The following is a 21,438-nucleotide window of genomic DNA, read 5'->3' on the forward strand; positions in this document are numbered from 1 at the left end:
GTTAGCAGCGTTATCCTACCAGCTAGCTCATGGCTATATTCTTATTTTTGATATTCCTATGATACCACAGTGCACATTTGTGAATTGTATATTTTTTGTAGTGCAGTGATCCCTCACTATAACGAGGTTTACTTTTCACCGTTTCGCCACTTCACGGATTTGCATTGTGCGTTGTGTTCTGCATTCTGATTGGCTAAAAAGTCACTCCGCTTCTTCTCTACCTGTGCGTCAATAACGTTGCAGTTTAATATGTACACGTACGTAAAACAGCTTGCCAAATTTACATGACGTACGTGTAAATTCTCTCGCGATTACGAGTTTCTCTAAAACCCATAATGTTGACAAAACGCTCTGGAGCGACAAAAGGGCCCAAAAGGCAGCGGAAGATGCTATCTATTGCAGATAAAGTTAAACTTCTGGACATGCTAAGGGAAGGTAAAAGCTATGCGGCTGTAGGCCGGCATTACGGAATTAATGAATCCTCCATTCGTTCCATAAAGAAGTATTGTATAATAATTGTAAAAAAATAAAGGTTTCTACTTCACGGATTTTGCCTATCACGGGTTCCTTTTGGAACGTAACCCCCGCGAAAAACAAGGGTCTCTTTCTTGTCAGTCACATTATTTATAAGGTCATGCAGTGGTTAGCATCCCCGCTATAGGTCTTTTAACCCTCGCCTGTTTGCCCAATCACGGCTAAGATAGGCTCCGCCCCTAACTCCTGGGACCCTGGATCCAGGACAAAGTGTACAATAATGAATGAATGAAACAGATTATTTCTTACATAATGGTGATGAACCCTCCCTGAAGGGGGGCCCTCTGTAAATTTTTGCCCGGTGTCCCCAAAAAAACCTAGAATCGCCCCTGAACGCGATGATGAAGAAACAACTACAGCTGTACAATATTGGCCTTCAGATATTTGCATGGGAATAAGAGAGAAAACGATGGCATCGCATAAACACTTGCACACACACACACGCACACACACACAAAAATATATATATAAAATGTGTAGAGACGGACCTCAGATGTTGGCCGCCCTCAGGCAGAAAAATAACCCGGGTCAGGCGGTTCGTTCGGCATTGATGAGGAAAATATGCAGAAAGACGGGAGATCATTTCAGCTGCATCATCCAGTTTCAGCCCACATAAACAAACAGAGGAGAAGTTTAAATCCTAATTGTGTTTCGGGGAAAACTATTCTCACATGTGTTTCCGGATTCGCGGATCCACGTGCCTGCAAGTAAAAGGGGGGGAAAAAAAAAAAGTTGTTCCCCTTTCCCTTCCCATTATTTAATGCGGATTAGCAGCACCCCTTTAGCTGTGAGCAGGTAAACAGTCCGTCTGCGGTGCAAAAGAGGCGGAACGCGTCAGCTCAAATGCAATTTCGCGCCGCCATCTGCTATCTCCTGTCGGCTCCAACCGCTAAGTGCTCCGCCATGATCACCGGTTAGCTGCAAAATTTGATTGCCGCTCGCGCTCGGGAGCAGATTTCGGCTGCGGTGAGCTGAGCTGAGCTGAGCTGGAGGAGCAGCTAGTTGGTTGCAAACAAACTAAAAGGGGGGGGAGAAAAGTAGGACGCCCAAAGCTGACTGGAAAGTCGGGCGGCACAAACCGTCACTTTGTGATAATCTGGATTGTCTACATTTCCCATGTGTTTTTTCCTGGAAGTTTCCCTTCCATTTTATTTTCTTCTAATATCACAAATTCCGTTCTCTCTTCTTTGAGTGCTTTTATTTCCCCGTTTCCCGTATTTCTGTTGATGAAACTAACGAAACACTTAATTCTGCTCTCGGCAGAAAGGTCATTATTTTAAAGGACAAGCTTCTGTTGGTAATTTAAATAATATCGTTCATTAGTTCTTTTATTATCTGTAACATTTATTGTACATTTAGGGGCTTTAGGGGTACATTTAGGATTGGTCCACCCTGGTCGCCAGTCAGTGTCTAACCTCTTGTCTATCTTTATCCTTGTTGGTCTCAGGCCATTCACATCCTGCTTGTTTTTGTTTATTTTTGCCGTTGCTGTTGTCACTGTTTATGTTCCTATCCTTGTTGTTGTTGTTTTGGCTGTCTATTTTCTCCACCCTTGCTGGTTTTTTTTGTTTGTGTTTTTTTTTTTTTTTTCCCCATTCTGTTGTCCATTCTTATCCTTGTTGTGTTTGTTGTTGTTCTCTCTGCTTTCTTCTTTTGTTTGTTTATTAAATATTTGTTTATTTGTGGATGTCTTCTGCGATATTCTAATTGTCTAATCGTCTTCGAATTGTCTCTCTATTTATATCTATATTCAGATTTATTGACACTATAACTGTTACGCTGCTGTGATTAAAGAATTTCCCCTACGAGGATCAATAAAATATCTCAACTTATCTAATCTTATCTTAACTTATCTTATCGTATCTTATCTTATCTTATCTTAGCTTAGCTTAGCTTAGCTTAACTTATCTTATCTTATCTTATCTTATCTCATCTTATCTAATCTTATCTTAGCTTAACTTATCTTATCTTATCTCATCTGATCTTCTCTCATCTCATCATATCTGTCTTATCTCATCTTATCTTATCTTATCTTATCTTATCTTATCTTATCTCATCTTATCTTATCTTACAAAACCAGACAGACAAGCATACACTCTCTCATCTGTCCATTAAGGCAATTTCCCAATTTTTCCAATTGACCTGCCACACATTTATAGACGGTGAAAGGAAGCCGGAGAACCTGAAGGAAACCCGGGGCGACACGAGGAGAACATGGAAGGTCCAAACAGAAAAGTCCCCAGGATCCTTCGTGCCGCTCACCGCCGCGCCACCCTTCTTGCTGCGAGGCGGTAGCGCTAACCGAGCCGCTTTCCATCGTTCCTTTCGACTTAAATCCTGTCACAGAGGGTTAAATAACGGCCTTGATTTAAAAAAAAAAAAAAAAAAAAACAATTATTCATGCACAGTTTTCACCGATAAATTACGATTAGAGCATAGTGTACGGTTTAACAACTCCGGTAATAAACTCGTCCGAATCCCGCCCGGTCGGTGTAATTGGATCCGCCGGCGCAATTGGATTCAATAAAAATCCAAGCCACTTCGGAGGTATGTTTAAAGGTATTGATTTAAAAAAATAAAATTATAAAGCCCGTCTTAAAAAGTTCTGGGCTATAAAATCACACTTCCCCTCCATAATTCAGGGGGGGAAAGTCGTGTGTGTGATCACGGCCTGACAGCTGCTTCGTGCACAAACGGAATATTTCAGGCGCCGTCTGAATCTCGGCAACGGGGTTGTCAGACGCGTATCGCGCGCCGGCGTTCGCGACGTGCGATTGCCAGAAACCGGGGAACGCCGGTCGTGTCGTCCGCCGTCAGTCAAGTCCAGACGCCGTCCCTCTTTTTCCCTTCCCTCACGCGACGCCCCGGAACGCACGCGGCCTCGACCTGACGGCGCATGCATTATGGATGCCCTTCTTCGTTTGTCACGCCGCGACTTGATTTCCATCGCGTGCCGCGCATTTGATCTCAAACCCCCCGCCCCACGCAGGAGTGGGAAACCAAAGCGTGGAGATCTGAGAGACTTTCAAAAAGAAGAGCGAGGGGGAACACTAATGAACGCGCAGGGGCCGAGGGTGGGGGCCGCGGGCGGCGGCGGCGAAGGCGAAGGAGGCTTGTGATGTTTTCCGAGGCGGACGGATACCACGACGCTGCTTTTGTCAGTGGAACTGAAATAAATAAAATACCTAATAACTATGCTATCAGCTAATTCAGGAGCACGAGTGTCAGGTTTCTGGAATTTTTCAGTTTTTTGGGGGGGGAGGACTCAAAGACACAGTTTGGATTTAATGGTCGTGACTGCACGAGGAAATAGTTTACCTTCACTTAGCTTAGCTTAGCTTAGCTGAGCTTCGCTTAGCATAGCTTAGATTGGCTTGGCACAGCTTAACTTTGCTTACCTTAGTTGGGTTTATTTCAAGCATGAAAGTAACGCCACAAAATACTTAATCTTTGTACTTAAGACCTTAAGACACTTTATAGCCTTGACTTGTTACTTTGACACTTTATAGTTTTATTTGTGTGTCTTATTCTCCCCCCTTTTTTTTATACTGTTTATACAATTTCCTACTATTATTTATTATTGTTATGTTTTACTTGAAACTCTGGGACAACAATTTCTTTCGGGATAAAAAAAGTTGTTCTTATTCTTATCTTATTTTTAATTACAATTTCAATCCATTCATGGCGGCTATCCAAGCTGTCATTGGCCAAAAGCTGGGATAGTAAGAATAAATGGATTTATTTTTCTTTACGACCCCTTATGATACAAATCGCTTTCATTTTTTTAAGATACAAAGTGCGAATCGAGGAAATTTTATAATTGAAATACGAAAAACAAATTCATGATACAAATACGAGAGCGAGAAAATCAAAATTTGAAAATCGTGCCAAGCGAGCTCCTGCAAATGGAATCCTTGAAGAACGTCTCGCAGCTTCCAGCATCCCTCCGCCGCTCCCTCCAGGCTAGTTGGTACCGTACGCATATCTTGTGGCGTGTTTCCGCCTCTTGTGCGGCGTCATTTTATTATCTTTGTGCTTATTTTGTGTATTTTTTTGAATAGTCATCATGGATCCTAAGAGATCAAGTTCAACATTACCAGGATTTTTCTTTTTGATTTCCCTAACATTATTCATATGCTTCTTTTTTAGGGGTTTTCTACATCAAAATTAATTTCAATATTTTAATATGGAGGTTGGAGCAAATTAACACACTTTGTTTTCTGTTATTTTAAATGGGGAAAAACTGATTTAAGATTTAAAAAAAAAATCAACGTACGAACCCACTTCTGTAAGGAATTAAATTTGTATCTTACGGTTATATGTCACGTGTGAATGAATGAGCGATGGTTGTGTTTCTATATGTTGCCGTGTGATTGGTTGGTGCTCCAGGATGAATGAATGAATGAATAAAATGCAAAATAATTAAAGATTGATGAATTTTTCTCTGTTATCGTAGCTGTAGAGGAGCTTCATATCCGTCGTTCTCTCGGGACGGGAGTGTGAGCGAGATCTCGGCTTGACAGAAAACCTCAAAGTGAAACATTGTTGGATTTAAAAGGCCAAACGTTGACAAAAAAAAAAAAAAGAAATACTTCTGTCTCCCTCAGTTTTTCCAGCCAAATGGGATCCGACGCTGAATTCAAAGAGAACGCCGGGTCTGCTCGGCCCTCAGCTGCTCGCGCTCGTCAAACCCGACAGATTAGATCATCTGATCGCCGGGGAGCGAGCGAGGTCAAAGGGCAGTGACCGTGAAAACGCCTCGGCGGCGACCGCTGTGTTGACAAGCCAAACGGCCAGCGGCCGCGTGACGCCGGCGGCCGGCAGGTCGCACGAGTTCCACCGTTCTTGAGCCGAAAATCGATACGAGTCGCGCTTTCCGTCCGGTTTATCCGCGTTTTATTCGGGATTAAGATTAATGACGCTGTGATAAACAGCGGATGTCGGGTTCGGGGGGAGATTGGAATTGTTTATTTCCAGTGTCCCGGGTTTTTGACGTCACCGTGTGTGCAAGTCAGAGGGAGAACATTGGACGTTTCACTTTACGCTCCGCTGTTCAGGGAGTTTCCATGAATTTAACTCATTCATGGTTGTTTTGGGGTCATTTTCGGCCCATTCCATTTCCTTTTGATAATTTCCTTACAATCTAACCCTTTTTTCACCTCATTTTCTTTGGAAAAGAATTGCTGTAATTTCTGTCTGACTAATTCTTTTTTTTTCTTTTTTTTTGGAACAGTTTGGGGGATTTTGTGCCAATTATTTTGATAAACAATTAGTTCCTGCTATATACTATTTTATTTTGTTTTATTTTTGTGTGTTTTACTTTGTTTTATTTCATTTCATTTTTAATTTATTTAATTTTTGTGTGTTTTATTTTATTCTATTTTAGTTTAGTTAAGTTAAGTTTATCTTTAATTTATTTTATTTTATTTTTGTGTGTTTTATTTTATTGTATCTTGCTATTTTAATTATTTTATTTTATTTTTGTGTGTTTGATTTTATTCTATCATGCTTTATTTTATTTTATTTATGTATATTTTATCTATATTTATTTTTACTTTTCTATCCACAGCCAAATCAGCCAAGTGGCCAAGAATTGCGTTTCGGGTTGTTTCTTTTCTTTGTTTCGTTATCAGTTATTTTCACATGTTTTTTTTTTTTTTTCAATCTGTCATATTGCACCTACATACTTTTATTTCCCGATATAAAATCACGTTTTTTTGGAGGTTTTCGTGAACGCGGCCGATTTGAGCCGACCGGCTAATTTTCAACCGCGGCCCCGCGGGAAGCTTGAACGGAGTCAAGAACGTCAACACTGTGCATGTAACGGGGGGACGTTCATAAAAGTAACTAAAAAAAATAAATAAAACCAGGTTAACAACACCAACCTGAGACAAAACAACAGGGAACCCACACACACTCCTCACAGGTATTCCACAGTCTCCACTTCCCTGCATATGACCAGATTTTATGGGACGTGAAAATGAGGTCCGTTGATATCCAGTCCAGTTCTGAAGAGAAATTAAATAATACGTCTCCGCGCTCCGTCACTCGTGGCATAAAGCCGCCCCGGAGTCGAAATGTCCGTCGGTCGTTTTTTCCCCCCAGACTTTGATTTGTACTTTGTCTGACGCGCGGCAAAAATCGACGTTTCTCTCAAAAGCCATTGTTTGCTTTTTCTCTCTCTCTCTTTCTCATCTTTCATCCTCGCCGGGTTTGGGAAAAAAAAATCCTCATTCCAGACCGACGGACCACACGGGTTGCTGGCGCCGATTTCGTCCGAGTCCCCGACGCCAACCGTCACAATTCGTCTTACGATAGCGTCGCCGCTACCGTGACGGCAAGAGTCGCCCTCGTCGTCGCCATGGTGATCCAACTCGACCGCGGCGGTCCTTCCTTTTCGGTAACCCCCCCGCATCACACGCCTGAAAACCCCCCCTCGGACAAACGTTCCGCTTCGTTCTGGGTTTAATCAACACGCAGGAATGTCAGCGGCGGCCCTGCGGGGGTTTTGGGTGAAATTAACATTTTTACGGGTGTTTTACGCGCTGATGGTCAACAGCTGTGCATCTCGTTTTTTTTTTCTCTCAGATTTACATCTGGCGGCCCCTCGATGTGATTTTCCCGGATTCGGTTTGGACAGCGGTTTACCCCGGTTGTCAACGTGGTGGCGTTTACGTCGGCGTTGAGCGCATCCCACCCGCAACGTACCCCTTCTAGTCGGGTTCGGACGATCGACTCGTCAAATCGGCTCTGGGTTACGCGCCGATCGCGGAGGATGCGTTTTAATGCGACGTGCAAGCGCGACGGCGTTCTGGATGGATCTGGATGGAGCTGAAAACCAAGCACAGACCCAGGGATTGATTTAATGGGACCCAAAGGGGGGGAAGATAAAAAAAAAAAAAAAAAATCAAAAGCGCTCGTCGAATCCCACGTCGCGCTGGAAATGATGTTTTTGGCCCAGATTTTGAAGACGAGCGTTTTTTGTTTTTTTTTCTTTTACGCGATGCATCTCATGCTGTAAAATAAAGGCCGCGGGGGGGACACTTGGAATTTTAAGATGATAAACAAACGACCTGTTTTAGCACCGCAAGGCTTAAAGTAAGAATTGATTCAGATAACTTTATACAGCCTTTTTATTTTCACCAGCTGAACTTTAATTGAATGCTTTCCCCGCACGCAAGCATGCGTGTAGCATGTTGGACGCTATTGCGGGAAGACTTGGTGACAATAATAACCATTCTGACCTTGCATTTTTATTCACTCATTCACAGGTCATATAAAAACATACACCCTCATTTGTACGTCGTATCAACAGAGACGTGGAGGTTCTGTGGAGGTTCTCAGTCGTCCAGGTTGAGGTGAATTCTTGTCCAAATCTTCCTTTCTTGGAAACTGGACTTGAGTTTCTTCACTTCAAGACGTTTCATCCGAAAGGCTTCTTCAGTTCTAATGACCTATCGGGAGTTTCCAAATATAACCGCCAGGGTTTTGCGAAATTGTTCTAAGTACACCTCTGCATGAAATTATATTCTTATTGACATTAAAGAAAACAAATAAGAAAGAAATATAGACTTTAATAACATTGTTTTTAGGTCTTTGTGAAGCCAAGCGCTATATTCGCTTCGTCATATTTCCTGGTCTTAGCTTTGACTTTCTTTTGTTTCAGTATCTTCATCTCTCTCCGCCTTTCTTTTCATACCTGTTAAAAAAAAATTCACGTTGTCCCTTGAGAATTTGTTTACTGCACTTTATATCGCAAAAATGATTATGAACATGAACGGCGTCGGCAAGTGAAACATTGAGTGCCGCTCGCTGTGCGACTCGCAAAGTGCAGGTGCGAGGATGCGTTGGGTTTAAATGGCGGTAGTTCAGAATGAGTGTCAGGTGTTTGGGAGTCCGATGGCGGTCGGGTAGAACGAGTCCTTCAATCGTGTCGTCCTACATTTCACACTCCTGTACCTCCGTCCATGTCGGGGTTGGGTGTGTTCCTTGGCGATGGAGGCGGCTCTGCGGTGGTAGATGCTCTGCAGAGGAGGTGGTGGGGTTCTGGTGATCCTCTCTGCAGTCTTAGCCAATTTTGTCTTGTAATTTATTGACACTATCACTAAAGATGATATAAGATAAACTTTATTGATCCCCATAGGGAATATCCTTTTGTCACAGCAGTGTAACAGTTATGTCAATAATATGCATATAAATAGAGAGACAATTAGAAACTAGCGAAAGACACGATAAATAGACAACGGAGAGAACAACATCAAGGATAAGAATGAGGGGGAAAATAGACAAGCAAAATTAAACGACAACACAGAGTGATAATAGCAATGACAAGAATAAAATACTGTATTTTCCACACTATAAGGCGCACCGGATTATAAGGCGCACCTTCACTGAATGGCCTATTTAAAAAAAAAATTCATATATAAGGCGCACTGCATTATAAGGCGCATAGAATAGAAGCTAGCAGTGGTTGGGGTTGCGTTATGCATCCACTAAATGGAGCTGCGCTAAAGCGAATGTCAACAGAACAGTCAGATAAGTCAGTCAGACTTCATTAATAGAACACAAACCAACGTTCTGACAATGTTTTGTTCACTCCCAAAACAAGTTAGCGCATTCACAATACGGTACTGTATGTATGGGTAGCTCTTACCAGAATTTGCGCCGCCTTCGTTGAAAACAATGTATTTCCAACTTCATTTGTCACAGTTCAAAGCGTTTCATAAAACAAAAGCACCAAGAAGGACCGCTTCTAAATTCATTGATGCCCATGTCGCTAGCTAGCGCTGTTGCCTTCATTTGAATAGTGACTGTAGAGGCGCCTCTACTTACTGCTCTCTGTTCAACAACCCACTGTTCAAGTTTGTCCTCCAACTGTAGCCATCTTGCTTTGTTTCCTCGGAAATTCTGTTTGGTCTTCTTTACTCGGCGCAGGTCATCTTGTCGCTTCCTCCACTTCTGCACCATTGATTTGTTAATGTTGAATTCTCTCGCTGCTGGTCTATTCCCGTGTTCTACTGCGTGACCGATCGCCTTGAGTTTAAACTCTGCGTCGTAAGCGTGTCTCTTGAAAGGTGCCATTTTGGGGTCTTTACAGACACACTCAAAAATGGAAATTAGAATGTCATATATCCCATCATGCACCACACGCTACTTCTTCTACGGGAGAGAATGGAGTCGTCGGCTGCTTCCTGTAGTTGCGAGACCTCTTGCGGCTCAATATTGATCCATATATAAGGCGCACTGGATTATAAGGCGCACTGTCGGTTTTTGAGAAGATTGTAGGGTTTTAGAGGCGACTTATAGTGCGGAAAATACGGTAAATAAAATATTTCAATTAGCATTTTCAATCAATATTGAATGTAGAAACTCCTTGTTTTTTTTTTCCTTTTGTTTAATTTCGTACGGATGATTACATCCATCACAATGTTGGTACATTTATGTGATCGTGAATGATTTTAAAGTTGAAATCAAAAAGCAAAAAATTTAAATTGCATTTTTCATTTCTTTCAATTTACATGATACCTTGTTGGCCGGCGTGTAAAAACTAGATAAAATATGTGCCAAAATAATCGCCCACGCCTGATCTAAGAGTACATTTGTGAAAATAAAATCTGACTAACAGTTCAAGGCGTCTCGAAATCTTGGATTGAAAAAAAACGAGCACCGCCTTCGCGAGCGTTGCAACACGGAGCTGTCGTTTTCATTTAGCTGAACACCCGGCGCTGCCCAAGCAGGTGTTCCTACTTCTGTGTCCAACCTCAATAATGGTGATTCATGAGGAGCGGCGAGCTTCTCTTTCTCGTGCCAAGAGGTTCACGCTGCTTTTCCAGGGGTTTCGGCAAGAATGAAATCTGAAGACGACAAAATTCTACCTTTATCTCCTCCCCGCTTCGGGAGAAAATCTAAGTTCTTTCCTGCCCGGTTTGAGAGACGAGAAAAGCGGCGCTCCGACTCGGAGATAAAGCGCACACGGGGGAAGGGACTCCAGTCGGATCACCGAGAGGCGTTTCTGAAACCGTTTTCCTTCAGATCGTACCATTATCTCAAGAGCTGCTTATTTTCAGACAAATACAGATCGGAGCTGCGGGCGGGGCGACGGCGGGGGAGAACAATTTAAGATCTCAAATCGGGAATTGGAAGGGGAGGAGCTGTTCCTCGGGAGAAGACTTCAAGAAGTCGCCCAAAAATGCTGAGAATTTCACACGCATGTAAAGCTGAGCCGCGGGGAAAATAGGCCACTAAAGAGAAAAAGAAATGTTGTTTTGCATTTTCTTATAAGTTAAAAAAGCAGAAGTACACGCTCTCAAAGCTGAAATCCGGATCCGACGGTCGCTTTAAAACATCATCTGCCACCGAAGAACCGCCCGGACGAACTTGAAAACTACGTCGTAACAATAAGAGCGTTATCCTACCAATCCGAAGGTTGGCGGTTCGATTCCCAATTATTCACTAAATCCCGCGGTTGCCCCTGACGGTTTGGTTAGCTTCCGGCGTGACAGCTCTGCCGTCGAATGGGTGAAAGCGATCCAAAAATAATCAAAATAAATGTGAATAGTTGTCTAGAGACGATGCAGACCAGAGAAAAATGATTACACAAGTTATCGTCAGAGTTTACCATGGTTCGTCTCCGCCAAGACCTTGATGCCCTTTCTAGCCAGGAGGCGTCTTCGGTTCTACCAGACTGCAGGAGTTTCTGCTACAGTGCTGGGTTTTGTTATGCTAACGAGCGAGTTGTTGTGTCCGTTTGGGGACGAAGGTACCAATGCCCGGGGACTTTCCTGGATGTGGAATCTGGAAAGCTAAGCTCAAGGCAAATATGCGGATTGCGGAACACATAAGAAGTCCGTTGGCTTTTTTGGGTGTGGGAGCCGCCAAGGCCGGGTTTGAATTGTTGACCTGTCTGGGTGGGTTGCAGGGAGCAGATAAATCCATTTATGCATTCAGTATCTAACGTTTATCCTGCTCTTTGGAGGCGACCCGAGCTGCCTCCGAGCGAGAGGCTGGGTTCACCCTGGACCGACTGCCAGTGGACCGCAGTAACCATGGGTATGTTTTGTTGGTCTGTTGCTGGATCTGGTCGGCTGTTGAACAAGACACTGAACCGCTGTTGCTTGGATTCCTCCTGCTCATGGTTCATCCATGACGGGTTCAATACGGTGGTAAAATTGAGCTGATATTGTGCTCTATGTCTAACTGTATGTGACAATAAAGGTATTTCTTCTTCTTCTTCATTGTATCTATGTGAAAGGTCAAGACCCACTCCCATCTGGTGGTCTCTCCAGTTGTCCAAAGATGGCTTCTTTGACTCCAACTTGGACCAACACCCAACTTCAGCAGTTGCACATCAGAAGCTCCCCAATCTGATGGGACTGAAGAAGCCTCTCAGATGAGTGGAGGGGCATCGAAGTCCCATTGCCACAATAAGAATTGCTTCTTCTTCTTCTTCTTTTCCCTTCAGGGGTCACCACAGCAAATCAACCCTCTCCATCTAACCCCATTCTGTGCATCCTCCTCTCTCACATCAACTGATTTCACATCCTCTCTCACGACGTCCAGAGATCTTCTGTTTGGTCTTCCTCTAGACCTCCTGCTCCAGTTTCAGCATCCGTCTACCAACATATTCCCCATTCCTCCTCTGTAAATGACCCAACCATCTCAGTGTGGCCTCTCTGACCTTCTCTCCAAAACATATGACACGTGTCGTCCTTCTGATGGACTCATTCCTGATCCTATCCATCCTCGCCACCCCCAAACAGAACCTCATCTCTGCAACCTCCAGCTATGCTTCCTGTCTTTTGGTCGTTGTAACAGTTTCTAGTCCATACAGCATCTCTGGTCTCACCACTGTCTTGTCCACCTTTCCCCTCATTCTGGCTGATAGTCTTCTATCTCTTGGTACCTCTAACACCTCTTCACCTCTTCTCCACACTCTTACGCTCTGGACTGTTGACCCCAAGTATCTGAAATCCTCCAACTTCTTGATCTCCACTCCTTGTAGCCTCACCGTTCCACCCGAGTTCCTCTCATTCACACACATATATTCCGTCTTGCTGCGACTAACTTTCATCCCTCTCCTCTCCAGAGCATACCTCCACCTCTCTAGATGTTCCTCAACCCGTTCCCTGCTCTCACCACAGATCACAATGTCATCTGCAAACATCATGGAAGTCCACGGAGATTCCTGTCACACCTCATCTGTCAACCTGACCGTCGCCACTGGCTACGATAACAATCAATGGACGACGACGCAGTTTTTTGCTGAAAAGGAGAAGACATGGAGATTTTATCGCGCGCTCGAATCACTAGCACTCAGGGAAAATGACACGTTGTGGAGGAACGTGGTTATAAGCACCATCGGAGAGTTTGGTCACTCCTTTACGGCCTCACATCCTATAATCGTCGTGACAACGCCGGTTATGACTCGACTCGCTTAAACTGGGCATTGAAATAAGGACGTCTATTCACCAGGGCAACGATATGGAGCACTGGATATTTCTTCCGCGCTTTTCTGCGATCGTTAAGCTACAAATTTATGATGATGACGACTTACGAGTTTTCCTCCCGTCCAAAACCCAAATTTACCAATTCGGCTAGCGTTGTCGGCGAGTCGACGAGTCGGCACGATACCTCCAGGTGACGAACGCCGATCGTAAAAAGTTTGACCAATTAAACCCCGTTGGTTGTTACAAAGACACTTTCCGGACGGTCCAAATGGGCGGTTGGGAGATGAAGCGAGATCTTGGACGGCCACATTAAGCTCGGCTTACATTTGGCCCGAATCTGACCCACATTAAATCTGCCGAGCCAACCACGGAAATTCCGGACCAGGAATTAAGAAATGGTGTTAGAAGACTGTTGATTCGCATTTTGTAATAACGGTGCATTTTGTAATAAATGTCCAAAATGTAATAACTTCTTAATTTCATCTTGTAATAAAGCCGCATTTTGTTATAAACTGCCTCATTTTGGAATAAACTGCCTCATTTTGGAATAAACTGCCCCAACGCATTCTGTAATGAATTTTGCCGCATTATGTAATAAGTTATTATATTTTGAGAAGATTAATACAAATGTAATAACATGGTGCATTATGTAATATCAATTCTCAAGCATAGTTTATTTGTTTTTTTTAATTGTATTCTATTTTACTTTAAAGTATTTGTAAAAGCTAGGCCTATTATTAGTATCACTGTATTAGCCTAGTAGCAGTACTTAGCAATTACTATCAGTACACTATTCAAAGGTTGCATTAACAGAGAATATTCTATACATTCCATGTTATTACATTTCCAAGAGAATAAAAAAGTTGCAAGTGCATTTTGTAATAATCTTCTCAAAATGTAAGAACTTATTACATAATGCAGCAAAATTTATTACAAAATGCATTGGGGCAATTTATCACAAAATGCGGCAGTTTATTACAAAATGAAATGAAAAAGTTATTACATTTTGGACATTTATTACAAAATGCACTGTTATTATAAAATGCGGCTCAAGAAGGACAGGTCATTGTGGCACTTTGTATTTCAAGATTGCAATGTAAAAATCCAGTTTCACCTGACAGATGGTAATAAATGCATCCAGCTGAAAGACTCCCAACAGATTACTCTGACATTTCTGAATTTTGTGATTCATGCATTCCCTTTTCTTTTTTTTTTTTTTTTTTATCAAACCCCGTCGCTCTTCCATCATCTCCCCGACCGGCGAAATAAAAAATCTTTTTTTTTTTTTTTTTTTTTCCGAGGAGGCGCCGAGGCTGAAGGAGGTGAAAATAACGTGCAAAAAAAAAAAGCAACTTATTTCCCTTTGCGAGAACAGGGTCTGTCAAGTTTCATTGCTTAAGACATTCTCGGCGGGAGTTTATCTGGAACAGGAGGAGTGCTTCTGCCTCTGGTTTTTTATCTCAGCATGGGAGGACACCTGTGGATCAACAAGGACTCGCCTCTTTTCTCCGTATTGACTTCTGATGTGTCTTTTTTTTCTTTAAACATGCCAATATTCTACGGTTAGTTCTGCACCAATAATTGTCTAAATACTCGGTTGCGGTCGATCACGCGCTTCCCGACCAGGCATTATTAGGACGTCGTCGTTTTTCACTCGCATTTGAGGACAGCAGGGAGGGAGATGTTGAGGTTCTCTTTGGGAGTCCGTCGAAGAAACTGCACGTGTTGGACGTTCTGAAGATAGAAGTCAGACTGAGATGGTCTGAGATAATGAAGATCTTGGTAGGACAGGGGTGGGCAAAGTTTTTGGCTCAGGGGCCACATTGACTTTAAAAATTTGACAGACAGGCCAGCACAAGATATGATACATATTAAAAAAAAAAAAAACGTATTTGTTAAAAATACACGACTTGTCCGACATTTGTCTGACATTTGCTTTGTAAATAAAACCAGCGTGGTTTTTAAGGCTCTGACGTTCGCTTGCGTTTCATGCACGAACCCATTTTTCCCTTGTAGCTTCAAGTCCAGCTCATTCATGTGTGTCGGTACGTCCACAGTAAAGGCTAAATCACAAAGCCAATCTGTGTCATTCAGCTCAGGAAAATTCTCAAGTAGCGCCAAAATGAAATAATCTCCATTCATCGATCCAAACATTCACATCGAGTATGAATTCTGCACCAATCTTCGGCGGGCCGGATTAAAAACACCAATGGGCCAGATGTGGCCCGCGGGCCGTAGTTTGCCCACCCTTGTGGTCGGAGGTCGGAGCTGCCGGGCAGGAGGTCTGGAAGGAAGACCAGAGAAGAGTCATATGGAAGAGGACGGGAAGCTAGCTGCTGCGAGAGAAGAGGAAAAAGTTAGATGTGGATGATTGTCTGCGGTGACGCCTGAAAGGACAGGAAGAAGCATTTCATTTGCATCGTGTCGGCAAGCCATGCGTAACTGCAGCCTTTGTTTGTGTCACATTTGTGAATGAGTGAGCCAACAGCTCGGATTCACAGAAACAAGAATGAACGCCGGAGCCTATCTCAGCTGTCATTGGGCGAGAGGCGGGGTAAACCCCGGACTGAAATGATTCGGGGCAATTTTCCCATTTTTTTTTTCTAATTTACCTGCTCCATGTGTTTGGACTGTGGGAGGAAACCCACTCAAGTCGTGGGGAGAACATGCAAAATCCAAACAGAAAGGTCCCCTTGTCAGGGGTCCTTCGCGCTATGAAGCCAAAGCGCTAACTAACCACTGCGCCGCCCGCGCCAGAAGTCTATTCTGAAAATAACAAATCTAACCAACAAACATAAACCTAGCAGGAGCGTAAACCCAAACCACACAATATAGAAAGCAAGCAGTAAATAATTAACAATACAGGCTAGAGGGAGAAGGGGTTCTGCCTTCATGTGGAAATAGACGCCACAACAAAAGGGGGAAGCAAAAATAAAGACGGGGGAAGGGGTTCACCAAGATAGTCTTCCCTTTAAGTGAAGATTTTTAAGACATGAACAGGGGCGCTTGAGAGACTGTCAGTTTATCAGTCAAGCTGTGGGAAGAGTTGGCGTGGAGGAGAGGGCGCAGAACGGCGGTTCAAAGGTCTGAGGCGCAAGTTTTACAGAAGCACCTTGACACCTGAAAGCATACTTGTCTACCTGCGATGCAGAGCTGGTGATCCGTGCGAGGCCTTGCATGTCAGTGACGCCGAGGAGACTGAGGATTATCTGCGGGCGCTCGAACCCCGGAGCTGAAAAATACGCCGCTGCTCGTCTGCTCACGAGGTCTTCGCACTGCGAGCAAAGATGCAGTGCTGCTGAGGTACGCAACACTCCGTCTCACTTGACCGTGCAGGCCGGGATACGGCGCGATGTTATTGACGCTGTCAGTCGGCAGCAAGACTTTAACCCCACGTGAGGGTTGAGAATCATACTTGAAAGACTTTGATGAGCCGATGCCCGTCATTGCAAAAAGAAAAGTGAAAGGTTTTCCAAGCCCTTGGACAGTTCGCATATAAAGAGCTGGAAACAAATGAAGTCCTATTTAAACTGCCGTGTTACCAGGAGGTTATGAACACGAGTGTCTGCTGTCTGAACTTGCTTTCCATAGTTGGGAACTCATTCCGCGGTCTCCATTCTTCTTGCTATGCCAAAAAAAATGTGTTCATGCAGGGAAACAAAACTCCTTGACCATTCGGTTTGTGTTAACATGGATGAACAAGCTAGCTCACCAAAGCAACTGAGGGAGTCACTTGAGTGCCATTGACACTCGATGGGAGCTGCAGAGGATGCGAATGACAGGCATACAAGTCCAGAGTGCGCAGAAGAATCAAAGGTTAACATGCTTGTACACCAGCTTTGTTTTGAAATCTGGCTACCGCCTCCCCTCAAAAATGGTCTCGATTCTGGTGGTCTACTACGGGGGGGGGGGGGGGGGGGGGGGTCAGGGACATGTTCGATTGCAATGCTAGTGAGCATTGCCAAAGTCACCAATTAGGACATTTTCTACGAGGGGGAGTCAACACTTCAGCATTCCCATCTCAGAACGTGATGCAACTATTTTTCCCCACTGTCAGTCAATCAGTCCGGCTTACTGACATTTGAGATGGCTGAAAACCACCTTCTGGTGTCACGTTAAAAAGGATAAAGCCTTAAAGAAAGACACACCTGGTCAGTTGGGACAGATCTTTATTCTTTTAATGTTAGCACTGCAACAAGCCGGTTGCCTCGCATACTGAAAAATAATGCAGAGCTTTAACCTTCCACATCCACATCAGTTGGCTGAATGCTAAAGATTGGTAGGGTCCGAATGCCTTGCCAGGTTTGCATTAGTGTTGCAGGTTTTGTTGTAAGAGGTATAAATAGACTAAATCCAACTACAGAACCTCCTTAGCTGGTTTCTTTACTGCGTGGGGTTGCTGATCTTGCCCATGAAGAGGATGCTCTGGGTAGAGTCCTCTAGGATGTACACCAGGAAGGGTCTGTTGACCTCCAGGATCATGGGCATGCTCATCGGCATCACCTCGAGGGTCGTGACGGCCGCCGCCTCGGTTCCAGTTTCATCCACGCTCAGGACTGCTTTGTGGGACGCCTGTGGGGGAAACAGCGAGCAGACAAAACCTTAGGATGGATATTTGGAGGAAAAAGTACAACCTGAGTGCTTGCAAACTCAGCCTACCTTGGACAATTTGAGATTGACTTCTGTGGAGATGCCAGAGAAGTCAGCCGTAGATTCGAAGGCATCGATCATTCCCATTTCTTTCAGCGTGCCGTCCAGGCTGGCTTCAGCCGACATTGAAAACTTGGGAAGTTTCACAATCACGGATCTGAGGCAAAGAGAGCACGTTGCCAAGAATAAAGGACAGTATTTCACTTCTAAACCACCAAATGCCATTCAGGGTCCCAAATTCCTGTGTCTTGGTACGTTGCCCACCCTAAAGCTAAAAAAAACCCCGCAATCATGTACGAGACTCCGATTTCTTACTGTCTGTAGAGAGAATTGTGACTGTGCTTGATGTAGTCCTTGTCGACCATGGCTTCCACTTCGCTCATCTTGCCCTCATCAGGCAAGATGATCATCATGGAGGTGTTGCTTTTGTACGGCAGCATGAGGACGCTGGTCTTGTTGGCGTCGTCCAAGTAGAGGTCGTAGCGACCCATCCTCGACATCATGTCCACCTCCACCTTGGTGTTTGCGTCGACGAAGAAGTCGGCCTTCTTGGTGTAGGACTCGTTGAAGGGTCTGAGCCACAGCCCTGCAAACAAGTTAGGGAGCGGGATGGAATACCGACGTTGCCACAACGGCGCCCATCTAAAATCGTCTTTTTCGGGACTCCTACCTCTGAAATAGACGTAGTTGATCAGCACCATTGCCATGGAGGCATCCAGGTCCTTCAGCTGCTCTTGGATTTTATTATTGGTTTTCCTCGCGATGTATTGGTTGATCTCAGCCAAGGCTTCGGCGGGTTTGTTGAAGTCGACGTTAAAGAGATCGCTGGAGTAGTAGGTCTTGACGTCAGCGATGAACTGAGCCAGAGGGTCGAAGCCGGTACGCAGCGCGATGGCGTTACCGACCTCCAGCTCCTGCTCCTCCTGGCTGTGACCGAGCATGTGCAAGAGATGCTGGTATCTTTCGTTAACCTGGTTCGGAAGCTGGTCGCCATAGCCGAGGGCGGAGAAGAGCTGGGCGTGGGTTTGACCTCGAGCTCCCACCGACAGCATGGACAGAGCGGTGGAGATGCCCACCGGGGAGAAGAAGATGTTCTCCCCGGCTGCGGCTTTGCCGTTCAGGTTTTTGTAGAGGGCGAAGCCGAAGTCGGCGACGGCAGAGGACAGCTGGCGGCACATCACGTCATCCTTGTGATCGTGGTGATGGTGGTCATGTTGTGCCCAGGCTGCAGCCAGCAGCACTGCGGCGACCATGCAACGAGCAGAAAAACCCCGCATATTTACAGCCTGTCTCAAAAGAAAAAAAAAAAAATTTGAAAGGGTTAGTCCAGCTTTAGCAACGCATGTAACAGAACCACTTGCAAAATACTAAAATGACGCCAGTGCTATCACAGGAGTTTTATCTCCTGCGCCGCCAGTTGATTGCTTGTAGTAACTCAGAACACCTGAGATCAGATCAGCCAAATCAAGCCAAATGAACATCACCCACTCTGTTTCCTGACTTTGCTGTAAGGCGACCTCATCGGTTTTTGAGTCTAACTTCACCTCGGTAGACTGGGTACTTCTTTTCTTGCTCAATCCAATCACAAGTACACAATCACAAGCACACGCCTTATTAAATTCACGGTTTGATCCTTCGCACAGTTTAATCGTTCAGTTTAAATAACTACAACCATTGAGCGGTCTCCTTTTGCTCGCTAAGTCAAATCTCGTTTTCCGATTTTCATGAGGAAGATCCTCCCGAGCCCGATAGACCGGATTTCGGGGGTTCTTCGAAACGATCGCGGTTCTGCTCGCTCACCTCCTGGTGTCCTCTTGCAGCAGACCAGTTGCCTGCAAGCGCCGCCTTTTATAGACGAGCGCCGGGAACAGCCGACAGGACCGGGTCAAAGATTAACCCGGAATGGTGTGTTTCTCCGGCAGAGATAGAGTATCTTCACGATAAGATCCCCTCAACCGGCGTGGAGGGGTTGTTGTTCACCTGTTGAAAAATGATCGATACGATTGACTTTAAAACAAACGATCGCGACCGGTTTTATTACAGAGAACACGTGAATTGACCGGGTCGGTGAGCTGATTGTCTGTTCATCGCTGTTTTTTGATAACAAACTGAAAAGTAAGAAGATTTCGACAAGAATTCGCCGTGGCCTGTATGACCGAGAGCCCCCACGGAGAACGGAGAACCTAATTTTCCCCGTTCGGGTGGTCCTCACTTCACGTCGTGGGCTTTGCGGTAATATTAAAATACGCGCTGAATGCGTTGTGAGTGTATCGTACGCACTTGCCCGCGCTTAGAATTGGCCCATACCAGGGGTCGGCAACCCGGAACACCCAAAGAGCCATTTGGACCCGGTTTCCTCGCAAAAGAAAACACTGGGAGCCCCAATTACTTTTTGATGTCTAAAATAAAGGTACCACTGTATATATTGCTTTTTATTACCTTTACACTTTGTATGAATAAGTGTGTAGTGTGTTGCTTCTGAAATTCACAAAGTATTACCGAGAAAATTAAATTTTATATTTGTAATGAACTCATTTTGAGCTTTGGGCTTTCAGAGCGTTTAGCGGAGCCTTGACCTGAATTTTAAAAATAAATCGGGAAAAAAATCACTGTGTCAGTAAACAATAAAAAACAAATATTTGCAAAATATCTTCATAAATATCTATTTTACCTGGTTTATGGGACTTCTGCGCACAGCATCTGCAAATCGGGACTTTACGGCTGGCGGGTATACCGGCTTCCGCGAGCGTGACGTTATTTTGAGCGGCAAAAACTAATAAATATAATTTTATAATATTTCAAGATCACAATAATCTTACAACTTAGAACTAAAAGTTAAAAAAAGCAATTAACACAAATGAAATACACTTCAATTTAATATGTACAATTTATCTTCCCAAGCCACTCGGAGCCGCAGTGTAAAGATGAAAGAGCCGCGGGTTGCCGACCCCTGACCTATATTCAAGCAAATATAAACATTAAAAGGAAAAGAGAGGGGAAAATAGGTACAAATGGCCAATAAGCAAATACCGTACGGTAGAAACAGTATTTTGCTGAAGACAAACTCGCTTGACGACAGACTCCTTGGAACGCAACCCCGTCCTCGAGTGAGGACAAACTGTATCACAGAATCAGTGGGTGATTAGTTGTTTATCAACTAGCAACCGGTCCAGGCTGAACCCACCTCTTGTCCAGTATCAACTAGGCTATGCTACCCGCTACCCTGACTGTAGAATAAGTGCTATAAAGCAGGGATCCAACGCTTGACAATTTTACCGTGGACCAGGTGGGGCTACGTGTAGATTGTTTATATCACAATTAATCATGCAACTTTATATGCAACTTTATGAGCAGCTTCCTCGTAACGCTGCGCCAACAACATAGCATGAGTATAATGACGGCTTCATTGCTTCATGTTATGCAGAGCGGCTCGGTCTGTGGGAATCACCCGTTACGATAAATCCGCATTTCAAGGAGAACTCCTGGTATTGTCTGTTAAAATCTTTCTTTTTCTTGGAAATTTTAGGCTCTTCTTCTGTCTCTTCGCCAGACCTTTTCCCCTTCGAAAAGAAACTTTCCAACCAACGGACTCATTTTGCTAGCTCGTGGGTTACATTTTTAGCGTTCAAGATGTAACCGAGAGATTCCGGTCATTTTTCAAAATAAAAGATTTTTCAAAATAAAGATTGTTCAGACTCAGATAATAAATCTGAGAGAAATAATTGATGATTTCTTAGGCGGGCCGGTACCAATTGATCCACGTACCGATAGTGGCCCGCGCCCCGGGGCTTGGGGACCGCTGCTATAA

General features: G+C 44.3%; 1 protein-coding gene across 1 annotated transcript; it reads right to left on the reverse strand.

The window, feature by feature from the left end:
* Nucleotides 1–17,132: 17,132 nt before the first annotated feature.
* Nucleotides 17,133–19,555, reverse strand: LOC147213400 (alpha-1-antitrypsin homolog). The gene is made up of 5 exons (XM_086143061.1): nucleotides 19,431–19,555; nucleotides 18,301–18,916; nucleotides 17,946–18,216; nucleotides 17,640–17,787; nucleotides 17,133–17,552 (listed from the first exon to the last, which is right to left on the reverse strand). Exons 2-5 carry the CDS (start codon nucleotides 18,905–18,907, stop codon nucleotides 17,364–17,366), a joined length of 1,215 nt encoding a protein of 404 aa, XP_085999187.1. The 5' UTR covers nucleotides 18,908–18,916; nucleotides 19,431–19,555; the 3' UTR covers nucleotides 17,133–17,363.
* Nucleotides 19,556–21,438: the final 1,883 nt, after the last annotated feature.

The sequence above is a fragment of the Fistularia commersonii genome, chromosome 36 (genome assembly GCF_037954325.1).
Source record: "Fistularia commersonii isolate RoL2024-O1a breed Wild chromosome 36, RoL_Fcom_v1.0, whole genome shotgun sequence".
In the NCBI taxonomy this organism is placed as follows: Eukaryota; Metazoa; Chordata; class Actinopteri; order Syngnathiformes; family Fistulariidae; genus Fistularia; species Fistularia commersonii.

Coding starts and splice junctions, on each gene's coding strand:
- LOC147213400 (XM_086143061.1), bottom strand. CDS start 18,907: ATGCGGGGTTTTTCTGCTCGTTGCATGGTCGCCGCAGTGCTGCTGGCT. Junction 18,217..18,300: donor CAACTACGTCTATTTCAGAG/GTAGGAGTCCCG, acceptor ACTTGTTTGCAG/GGCTGTGGCTCAGACCCTTC. Junction 17,553..17,639: donor TCAATCTCAAATTGTCCAAG/GTAGGCTGAGTT, acceptor TTTCCCCCACAG/GCGTCCCACAAAGCAGTCCT.